The sequence below is a fragment of the Phaethon aethereus genome (genome assembly GCF_964289735.1).
Source record: "Phaethon aethereus genome assembly, chromosome: 2".
Taxonomy (NCBI): domain Eukaryota; kingdom Metazoa; phylum Chordata; class Aves; order Phaethontiformes; family Phaethontidae; genus Phaethon; species Phaethon aethereus.
In genome coordinates, this window is record NC_138582.1 from 38,019,225 (window position 1) to 38,030,976 (window position 11,752).

Here is an 11,752-nt window from a genome sequence, read left to right on the forward strand (position 1 = left end):
GCTGTGTGCTGTGGGCGGGTGACTCTGGCCTGCGGGACATCTGCAAGGTGCCACTGAGCGAGGTGCTAAATACCAGCAGCCGTGGGAGCCGGTCCTGGGTGCAGGAGCCGTGGCCATGCTGGCTGGTGAGGGAGTCCTCTGAGTTCATTTTAAGTATTCTCCTTTCGTAGTGGTAATTTCAGAGTAAATTTTCCCTTCGTGTGACCCCCTCCCCATTGCTGGCAGCAGGGATGCTCCGCACCAAGGGGCACCCAGCTGAACCGAGTGTGTGTGAGCCAGAGATTTCCCCGCAAAGTGAATCGGCGTTTCTGTTCGTCCTCCTTTTCTGCAGGCGGAAGAGACAAGCTCTTACCCCGGCCAGACTGAAAACATACATCGGCACTAGCACCTCGCAACTGAGTTTATTTTTACAGAGCTGCTCCCTGGGGTGCCATGGTGAGCAAAACCAACCCCCAGCTCGTTTTGGCTTGCCGAATTCACAGTTGTTCCCAAGAAAGGACCAGAGCATCCGGTCTGGGGGTCGCTGGCCGCCCTCCTGTCCGGCAGCCCCCGGGGCTCGCCTGCCTGCTGGAGGTGGCTCTGCACGGCTGCACTTCTGCTGCTCCCCACATCTCTCCCTGAGGTCGGGACTTTTTTAACGCAATAAATGCCTCTAACCTCTTAGGGGACGAAAGCTTCTAAAGATTATCTGCAATATAGTGACAACAGTGCCTCAAAGCCCTTTTCTTTTCCTGGGATCTGTGTCATCAGGCTTCTAGAAAGAGGAATATTTTTTTTAATTTCTGGGTATGTCTACAATGCAAGTAATTATAAGAATTTAAAAATCTCACATTGTGTGTGTTTGTCTTCATTTCTCCTGAATCTCTGATGCGAGCATGTCTCTTCCACAAGCCCCTTTTCCTCTTCCTGTGCTGCGATACCTGGACACAGGGTAGCCAAAGGATTACAGATTATCTGGCAACACTTAATTTCTAAGGGTAACTCAAACTTCTCTGTGCAGTCAGAGCTCAAAGGCTTGTTCCTGTAAATCTGGTTAGTGCCGGTACTACTTTTATGCTGCTGACACTGCCTCAATAAAACCATATTAAACTGCCTGTCTGAAATTGTTTCCTAAAAGCAATACAGCATCAATTCTGCCTTACAAATAACAGAGGTTTAGAACAACACAGAGAAAGTAAAAAAAAAAAAAAGACAGGTAGCAAAAAACCCCCAGGTTATTTAAGCTGAGGAACTATCTCAAGCAAGTTGCAGAAGGCTGCATTCCTACCTTCTCCCTAAGCCTCCTGTGCATATTGGCTGTCCCTGGTGTATTCAGTACTTTTATCTTGCAAATGGAGGTTAGGATGGAGAATGAGGTTGTAGGTAGGAGAATTAGCCCAATACATTTAATGCAAAATACATAAAACTTCAAACTCAAGTTGGGAGACAAAGCTGCTGACTACGGAAGGAGCCTTGGGAGCTGGGAGAGCCTGGAACAGTTCTGGATCTCCCTCGGTAGTGTTGTGTGCTTGTGTTTGCTGCCTTAGTGTTGATGTCCTGAGTGAAAAAAATAAAGGGAGGTTCCAAATAGAAGCTTTTGGTAGGTAGGAATTACAGTGCCTGAGGTCCTGTGCTCTGAACACCCTCATTCCCCCAGGCAGCCGGCGATTCTTTCTCAAACTCTCTAATTCAGAGCACTTCACTCAGGCCAGATAAGGAATAAGGACTGGAAGGATGGCTTCACCTCCGGTCAAGTGCAGTCAGCGACTGTGTCTGGAGCCAGGGTCTCTCTGTCTGGAGCTGCTTTAAGTGATTCCTAATACGTCCCTTCTTTGGGATGAAGGCAATGTTTTGCAGAGGATCACCTGGAGCTATGTTAAATAATTTTTATAGGACACCATAAGCACTTGAATGGCACCTAGGTCTCCAGGAGTCAGACCTGGCTGTGTCTGTTCCCCACTCCAGCTGTGTCTGTGTGCAGTTTGGCTCCTGCTATGCTGCGCCCCAGGGGAGCCTATGCTGCCTTGCTCTGAGAGGGATCCGTGGGTGCAAGTCCCCAAGCTCTCTGCAGTGCAGCACAGCTCACCCTGTCCCCTCCCGCCACACCAGCATGTGCAGTGTCACCCAGGCCGGATACTGGCAGGGAAAGAGCTACCCAAGGTGAAGCTCTCCAGTAACCCACCCTGCTCACGCCCTGCCTGCCATGGGGTTTTGCCCTGGACTAGAGATTTCTCCATCCCCCTGCACCAGCAGGGATGGCAACCTGCAACGGCAAGGTGCTCACCTGGGATCCTGCAGCCCCTTCCAGATCCCCTTTTTTATAGCAATTGCAGCACGTAGCCACCTGGGAGGAAGGGGAGATTAGAAGAAGGAGAAAGCCCACAAAAAAACAGGATGAAACCCTGCAGCAGGGCATCACCCAGCACCTCTGGAAGGCGCAAGGGCCAGATGTCTTCCCCTGGTCCCGTTCTGGGCAGGTCCAGGCACAGGCCTGGTCATGGAGCCTGGGAAATCTCAGCAGGAGCCCAGTGTCCTGCCGGGCACCCAACAGGCAGCCCCAAGCCGAAGCAAAAACACCTCAGCAATGCCCGTGAAACCTACAGTGGCCGAGAGCATGCTGCCGGGTGTTCAGGTCGTCGGAGTTTCGGAGGTGTTTTTTGATTTTCCGTATCCAAAACCCACACCTGCAACTCCTGAGAGACTCCGCGGGGGCCCTGGGTCCTGCTGGGGAGCATGGAGGCCCGCAGGCAGGGCGCTCACTTACCGCAGCACCCACTCATCCGTGGGGAGCATCGCTCCCGCACCCTGGCCTCCTGCTCGGAGGAGAGCAGAGCCCACCCGGGCTGCGGCGGGGCCCCTTGGTCGGGGTCTGGAGCGGCGGAGGGCAGAGCTGGCGGCAGGGGAGGGGGTCCGTGAGGCTGGGGGCTCCCCCCGCCGGCCTAGACGTGGGGAGGGGCGGCCCGGCCGCTCCGGGAGTAACCGCGGCTCCGCCCCGGGGTCTGCGCGACCCCCGGGGCGGGCCGCCCCCGCCCTCCGTCCCCTCCCCGGGCCCATATAGCCGCGGGGGGCCGGCGGCGGCCGGCCCGTTCGCCCCGACGGCGCCGGGCAGCGAGCGGCGGCTCCCGCGCCTCCATCCCGCCCCACAGCGGGACGCCCCGCCAGGGGCAGCCGGGTGTCCGCCCCTCCGCCTCCCGGCAGCTCCGCCCGGCCCGGCCCGGCATGGCGCTGTCCCTTGGCGCCGAGTCGGTCCCCGGGGACGGCGCAGACGCCGTCGGACTGAGCCCCGCCAGCCTCGCTGCCTACTACCCTTCTTTCCTCCCTCCCGCCCAGTACTTCGAGCCAGCCCCGGACTTCTTCCAGCCCCTGAAACCCCTGGGCGGGCTGGTGCCCGCCTCCCCGCCTCTGCCCCCCTTCAGCTTCAGCAGGGTCCCCGCTTTCCTCAGCCAGCCACCTCCCCTGCCCCCCGAGCCCTTCCCCGGCCTCCCCCTGCCCCTCTACGCCAAGCCGCCGGCCCCCTGCCCTCCCCGGGAGGTCTCGCCCCGCGGGGCGGGGGCCCCGGGCTCGCCTCCGCCGCCTTACCCCAGCCCCCCGAGCAGGGCTGCCCGCAGCCCGGGGGCCGGCGGGGCCGCGGGGCCGCGCTGCCGGTACCGCTTCACTGAGGAGGAGCTGAACGCGGTGCTGTACGGGGCGCTCCGGAGCAGCCAGCTGGCCGGCAGCCTACATGCGATCTCGGGGCTCCGGGTGCCCCCCGCCAGCCCGGGTAAGGGTGGGTGGGGTGTCTCCAGCGTGTGCGCGGGGGGGGGGCTACGGGCAGCGGGAGGGACACCGGCAGGAAGGTCGCTCCTTGCGGCCGGCTGGGTGGTGGGGTTTGGGGACGGTCCCCAAAGGGGTGCAGGAGGTCCCGCGGGGCATCGCCGGGGGCACGTCGGGCTTCCCTTCCCCGCCGTTTTCTTGCGTGACGAGCCCACACCAGGGAAGAGCCGGGGGGTGATTCGGGCTGCGGCGGGTGTCGGGGGCGGCAGGACCCGAGGCACTCCTCAGGGCCGGCGCCGGGCTGAAGAAGGGGTCCATCTTCTGCAGGTGCTGCGGACTCCTCCTCGGCCCCGCTGCTCGACAGGGACTCGCTGCAGCTGCCCGAAGGTAGGGCCGGGCGCTGCCTGCGACCCGCACCGTGCCCGCCTGTGGCCGCGCCGCGTTCAGCCCGCCCTGTCCCCCGCAGGGCTGTCGGTGCTGCGGGTGGCGTACGGGGACGTGTCTCAGCTCGGAGTCTTCTGCACGGACCCCATCCCCAAAGGAGTCCGCTTCGGCCCTTTCCAAGGCAAAGTGGTCAACACCAGCGAGATCAAGACTTACGACGACAACTCGCTGATGTGGGAGGTAGCGGAGGCACCGCCGGGCTCCCCCTGCGCCCCCTAAACGGGGCCGGAGCGAGGTTTTCGGCCGCCCTCTCCCGTAGCCTGCAAGAGGGGCTCGGCACAGCGTGGGTGGCGGGATCGGTGCGAGCGGGACGTGTGCGGGAAGGGTCGGTCAAACCTGATCCGCTTCTCTCTCCCCTTTTCCAGATCTTCGAATACGGGCGCCTGAGCCACTTCATAGACGGGAAGGGCGCCTCTGGCAACTGGATGTCCCTGGTGAACTGCGCCAGGTTCCCCGAGGAGCAGAATTTGACGGCTATCCAGTGCCAGGGGCAAATCTTCTACGAGAGCTGCAAGGAAATCCTGCCGAAGCAGGAGCTGCTGGTGTGGTACGGCGATTGCTACGTGCAGTTCCTGGGCATCCCCATCAGCCTGAAGGGCATGCCGGAGGGGAAGAGACCCCCGCAGCACCCCGAAGGTGAGCCTGCCAGCGACCCCCCGAGGGGCACGGCCCCTTATTCCCATGGACCCGTCTCTGGCCGGGGTTAGATTCGCGTTAAGGGAGGTAAAGGAACTCGTTAGTGCCGCTGATAACGTATAGAAAGGGTGACGTTCTTCTAAGAAAAACTTAACGTATGGAGAAAACGGATTTGTGCCAGTGCAGGGAGAGCTGGAGCCGGCGAGGAGTGGGTCGGCTGCGTGCAGGAGGGAGGGAGGGAAGCGTTTGCAAATTGGCGTGGAAATTTTTGTAGCTGTCCTCAGGTGTCTGGTTCAGATAGCTGGTAAATCGTTCATTTCGTTTTAAGGCTTATGCCAAAGTTACTTTTATTAAAGGCAGAAAAGGATGTGTAAAGGTTTAAAAAATTCCCTGTGTTGTTCCTAAATTCAGCGGTTAAGAACAGTTTGAAATGCAAAAGAAAACCAAATAAACGTGTTTTTATGCGATAGTATTTTGAAAACGATAGAAAAGACGTGCAAATTTATTTTTCTTTTTGTGATGGGAGGCAAAATTTACGGACAATATTGATAATAAATACCTGGCAATGTTTCCGCGTGGGGAGATGCTTTCATGTGGGACTCCGCGTCGGTTTTTCACGTGTTCGCTCGCCGTTGGTGGGGATACAAGGACGAAATCCTGTCTTTGCTGAAGCCAGTAGTTAAAACCAGTAATTTTCTCCGGCTGTGGACTCTGGTTTGTTCCCCTCCGTTAGAAAGGCAACAGAAAGGCAAGCGGAGCCGTGTGTGCGCTTAAGAGATCCGCCGTGTATTTTGTTACTTAGATTGCCAGAAGCCGTTTACCATTCTCACCCTCCCGGAGGCTTAAAATTCCCAGTTGGGTCCCAGCTCTGACGAGGAAAGAGATCTGAAAAATGAGCCTCTTTTGCTGTGATGTAACGGAGAGGTGGCACTTTCCCTTCTGCTGTACAGAAGCCGGGGAGAGCTTTAAGTGTGAGCGCTGCGGCAAGGTTTTTGCCTACAAGTACTACCGGGACAAGCACCTCAAGTACACTCGCTGCGTGGACCAAGGGGACCGCAAATTTCCTTGTCACCTTTGTAACCGATCCTTTGAAAAAAGAGACAGGCTGAGGATCCATATTCTCCACGTTCACGAAAAGCACAGACCTCACAAGGTGAGCCCGCTCCTGGGTGCCTCTGCACCCACTGGCTCTTCTGGATGTTTGCATGTGGGGTTCGGCTACTTTTCTTACACAGTGTGGGGCCAAATTGTGTTTGAAGGTTGGTCCACTTGGCCATGATCGGGAGAGGTGATGTCTCATCTCCCTCGCTCCCCCCTTCAGTCTGAGAACAGAAAGACATCTGTGTCCGCTGGACACAACACAGGAGTTAGAAAGTTTTACAGTCAAGGTGGAGCAGATTTTCAATTGACGGAAGCAAATCCTTGCTGAGATACTTGCCTCATCTCCACTAAAACGCCTCTCTGCAGCACCAGTTTTTCTCCAGCAGCACTGGGAGTGGAAAATCGGACTTTCCCCTATAGGCTTGGGGAGGGCGAGTTCCAGTGCTTGAAATGGCACAGTTAAATCGGTCCTGAAAATCCTCCAAATACCTCTTTTATAGATCGTCCTGCAGTAATGTGAATTTCTCAGGAAAAGCTTTTATAACTAAACCAGCAATATTGCAATGTCAGAATATCACACTGATTTAGTAACAGACGAAAAATATTATTTTATTAAATATGAGGCATTAAATATCGTGTAATTCTTCCTCTCTTTCCTTTCCTTTCCTAGAGCATTTATTTTGGAATGGTTATGAAATACTTTCGAAGAGCAGGAAGATAAATTTGTTCTAAGTATATTGCATTTATATCGGAACAGATAATTCAAAAAGCAAAGATGGAAAATGTCTCAATAGCAAAAAATGCCTTCTTTCAAGATCAGTCATAGCTCAGTTTATTTTGAACTTCTGAAAGGTGATTTCTTTCAAATTATTGTAAGGGAAAAATTATTTCGGGGCTCATACAAATTGCACTGAGTCAGTGCGAGTCTCTCAAGTGACTCCAGCCCCTCTGAACTGGATTGTGTCCAGGCGCTGCCAGCCGCAGAGTGCACTCCACGCCGGGAAGGCAGCAACTCCTTGGGCTGGAGGATGAAGCGCTGCTTGTCTCACTCCTCTAAGGAGAGACACTTCTGACAGATCAAGCTGTAGGCTAGGTGCCGTGACTGACTCACCATTTCTGAAAAATTGTTATTATTTTAAGAAGTCCCCTTAAGATTAATTTTTTTTAAGGAAGTTCATCTGTTGAGCGAAAATTGAAAAATAGCAGCTGGAACTTGATTTACGTTTTGAAGAAAAGTGATGATTTTGATGACTGAAAGTCAATATTTTCTGTTTGCATGTTCTGAAAAAGGATGTTTTTTAATGAAACCATTTTGGCCACATACAAAAAAAAGCTCTGAAATTTTGCATGATTTTCCTTGTTTAAAAAAAAAAATCTGTTCTTAAAACCAGATTAAAATTCTGAATGTATTTCAAATTGTTACTACTATAATTACTGCTGTTTGCATATACAAAAATATATGTGTATACATAAATATATACATAATTATTAGTAGGAAAATACATGCACACATTATCTACATACCTAAGTTTTCTTTCCAGCTATGCCTCTGTGCTTCCTTTTAACTTTACACCACCACCCCTTTTTTTTTTTTTTCTTAGTGCTCAGTGTGTGGGAAGAGCTTTTCTCAGTCTTCCAGCCTGAACAAACACATGAGGGTTCACTCCGGGGAGCGCCCCTACAAATGTGTCTACTGCAACAAGGTAAGCCGAAGCCCCATCCTGTCCGTCCGTCTGTCCTCCGTGGCGCTCAGCATCACACCGCACCTGGGGGTGGTGGCTCTTTCCACGCTCCGTTTTCTTTTTTCAATTTTTCTGTTTTCTGTCAAGAAAATGCCTTCTATTTAAGATGATAACCAGGTGAGTGAGTGTATATTCTGGGCATAGCTGTGAGTTGGAGTGACAGGGCTGGCTGAGACTAAAGAAACAAGGTGTGGTTTCCATCTGATGTGGAATTTGTGTTTTGTCCCCGTTCAGAGAGCTGCTGCGGGGATAAGGTTTAGGAAAGCTTGAGAGCATTTCAAATACCAACTAAGGTGTGCAGCTAGATCCAATATTCCCCTTTTTCGTCAGATAATAGGCAGTTTTTGATACTGCTGACACTGCTTCTGAAGTGAGGTGAACAGATTTGACCCATAAGCTGAACCTGCATGATAGACTTTGTGCATGCTTACCTTGAAGTAACAGGGCGGTTGATGGGCATGGAGGTTTCATTTCAAAAAGAACAGGATTAAAGCCATACAGCACTGATCAAAGACGTGCTTGGCTGTTACTACTCTCCACAGAAGGGATGATCCAGGTGGGTTCTCCCTGTGAGAGCAGTGGCAGCCCTCCCAGCAGACGGAGGGTGGGTGTCCAGGCTGCTGCTGGATGAATATCGGCAGGGCTCCAGGTGCTATGGAGGGTCCGTGCAATGCAGAAGCACCGTCTGCATGTAGTAAGGTGCTCATGGTTTTGGAAAGAGAGATGTTTTGTTTGACTGGCCCAACTAACACAGAGCTGAAGTGTCCTATAATAAAGAACCTTAGAAGAAGCTCCTTTAGGCTGTTATATTTTTTTTCCCCCAGAGATGCTGAGCACTTGTAGGCAGAGTTTAGGATGAAAAGTTATCCTTTAATCTTCCGATCACAGGAAGAGATGGCGGAGCTTTACAGGTTGCTCTGTCAACAGATCTCTAGGACACATGGGACCCTTGACCAGCCCCCAGCTGTTCTGGTAGGACTGGATCAGATTTAATCCATTAGTCTTCAGGCTGCAGGGTGCAGTCACCTGGGACATAGCCATCATTTCTGTGACTGGGAACCAGGGGCTATTTTAAAGCATCCTTACCTGCTCCTATGCAGTCACGATTCCTCTTTGCCTCTTCTACCTCTAATGGTGGCTGTGCTCCGCGGTAGCTTTGCTTTCCCTGCCCCTTTGCTCACTGTCTCAGTGACATCGTGAGATTAAAGGAGAATTGTTGGGCCAAGATCACCATTTTGGCCCTCAAACACACTTTGTGCCTCTTGATACACACTTCCAGGGACTTTTCTATAGGAATCTCAGATCTGGTTTTGCTCTGAGGTTCCTGGTGAAAAGATATCTGAGATGTATTGCTCTTTGCTGTGAAAATTTACTTGTGATGGTTCAGCAACGTAACAGTACTAAAGAGGATTTTTTGTGTGTGTGTGGTCTGTGAATAGCGATGGGTCTGAAAGTGTCTCTTGCGAAAATTAAAAATGGGGAAAACATGGGCAACTTTGTGACATTCCTGCTCAAGCCTTGGCAAGAGGGTTTTCTCCCCAAATGAAGGATGAGTTGTTATGAGGCAGACAAAGTGTGGCTGTGCTCACTTTGCTACTGAGGGGGTGGGAGTGGAACAACCTGGAAGGTCTGACTGAAGGAGGAGCAGAATATGATGGAGCGTGGAAATGAAACCCCAAAAGATGGGTGCTGGACTGCATGGGTGAATTCTGGCAGCTGACTCCCAAGCCAGTGTATATGAACATGAAAGAGTTTAACTTTGAAAGGAAAACCTGCATTATGTTTCCCAAGCGTAAAGGAGCTGCAGAGATAATTAAGACAGTATTGACTTCTTATCCTTTGACATGTAGAAGATATTTACTGGTGCCTCTGGTCAGAAATCTTTCTCGGAGCTTCATCTAACTCCATGGCCTCAGCCATAGTGTGTAGCTGAGTGTGATAGCTGTTGGCTTCTGATTCCTCATTGCTGGGAGTTTTTTGTTTTTTCTCCAATTATCTGAGGATGCGAAGTATTCGAGGACTTACTTTCTGGGTACAGTGCTTCTGAGCGGGTCTGCGTTAGCTGACGCTGGGGATTTATACGTGAAAATAGAGTACTTCAAACTCCTTTTCCCCTCTTTCCGATCCCTGCCCTTTCAGGCATTCACGGCATCCAGCATCCTGCGCACTCACATCCGCCAGCACTCGGGGGAGAAGCCCTTCAAGTGCAAGCACTGCGGCAAAGCCTTCGCCTCGCACGCAGCCCACGACAGCCACGTGCGCCGCACGCACAGCAAGGAGAAGGGCTGCACTTGCTCGGTGTGCGGCCAGCACTTCCCGGAGCAGGAGGATTACCACTTCCACATGAAGATTCACGCCACTCACTAGTCAAGAGCCCCACGGACGCATCTTGGACCAGCTTTGAGTGTGTGTCAGTCTATGTGCATGTGGTTGTGTGCATGCCACAGGAGGTGACTTTTACCCTCGCAGCAACTCTTTGGGCATGTCCAGCCTCTGGATGCTGGGCATATTTCTGAGTGCAGGGGACAGGAGTTTCTCTCGCCCGGGTACCCTGATGCCAGACTGGGGTGAAGTCTAACAAGCGCTCCTTTCCCTTCTTCTCCTCCCATACCCTAATTTCCACAAAAGGGAAACACAGGCAGGAGGGAATGTCACCTCCCATCAACCTTTTGTGCATGGATATCACACATGAGGAGTGTTTCCCTTCCTCTAATGCACCATGGGGTGCCTGCTGCTGTCCATACCAAAGCTTGTGTGAAGGACATTTTTGTCAAGTGCATTTCCCAAAGACCATTTAACCTGTTTGTTTTGTTTGGGTGCATGACCAGGTATGGGGTCTACTTCCCCTTAACGTGCAAGTCTTTTGATGACATTCTATTTGGAAGTGAACTGCCTCAGAGATAGTGGCTGGTGGACCAGCATAAGGGTATTTAATTCCTTCATTCTGCTGCTGGGACATGGGGAACTCCAGGGCAGTGAGACACTCTTCCAGAGGACACTGGGCCCTGGTTAGCCGAGGTGGAGAGGGGCAGGGTGGGATGAAATAGCTGCAGGCCTGTCATGCCAGCTAGCAGAGATAGTGGAGGTTGGCTCTGCCTTCTCACAGTTTAGAGGACCAAATGTAAAGGTATTCCCAAGCACCAAGTGAGCTCTCAGGTGGGTCACGAACAGTGGCCAAGTGGCCTCGCAGAGCTGTTGGCACAGGCCAGGAGCAGGCACGGTCCCACCACTGGGCTCTTCTGACTCCAATTTCCCTGAAGGACTCTTGTGCTGGCCAGATGGGCCTTCGTGATAACTCCTGGCACGAAGGGTGGGCTCCTCCACTCCTCCTGGCCCTGCACAGGATGGCTGCTGTAGAGGCACTCCCTTCCCCTATCCTAAATTTAAGGTTTAAAGTGTAGGCTGGGTGATGCTAGGATTTCTCAACCCCCTAAAACTCTCTACACATGACATTCCCTCCCCAGTCAGCAGGGAATGCCTTTGCCTCCACTGGAGGACTGGAAGGTTTCACCTTGCATTTCTTCTCACTGACCCTGCAAACAAGTCAGGAGCAATTTGTGCAGGTTTTCTGTTTTCTTTTTTTGGCAAAAGGGAAGAATTTTGTCATGAAAATGCTGGGTAGGGTTTCTATAGAAAGAGCTGCTCATTTAAGTATGGATGAGAAGATGTACTCTGGGATCCTTTTCTTGAAAGCTCTCGTTTCATTGCTTTTGACTTGGAGGACAATAACATCTCAGACACCCTGTCCTTTCATACCAACAAACTTCGGCCCAGACCAAAACTGTCTCAAATGTGTATTACAACAGATAAAGGCATTTCAGTGTAAAATCCTAAGTGATTAGACCCTGATTTTTGCAACGTATTTTCAAAATCATTAAAAATCCTTAGTGAACAGCATTCCTTGGCAATGTGAAATCTCAACTCAGTGGAGGCTTAGCAAAAAGCCTGGGCTGAAGGACCGCTGAGTACAGGGACTTCTGTAACTGGTGCAGAAGCCTCTTATCATTGAGTAGCCAACACATGGGCTGTGCAACTGATTGGGGCTCCCTGGGTTGGTGGGGCTGTGTGTCGTGTCCAGGAGGGATCACGGAAGCCAT

General features: G+C 52.3%; 1 protein-coding gene across 1 annotated transcript; it reads left to right on the forward strand.

Moving 5' to 3' along the window:
* Positions 1-3,198: 3,198 nt before the first annotated feature.
* Positions 3,199-10,022, forward strand: PRDM14 (PR/SET domain 14; the record flags this gene model as incomplete). The annotated part of the gene is made up of 7 exons (XM_082014885.1): positions 3,199-3,739; positions 4,060-4,119; positions 4,199-4,356; positions 4,542-4,812; positions 5,763-5,965; positions 7,515-7,616; positions 9,795-10,022. 7 exons carry the CDS (start codon positions 3,199-3,201, stop codon positions 10,020-10,022), a joined length of 1,563 nt encoding a protein of 520 aa, XP_081871011.1.
* Positions 10,023-11,752: the final 1,730 nt, after the last annotated feature.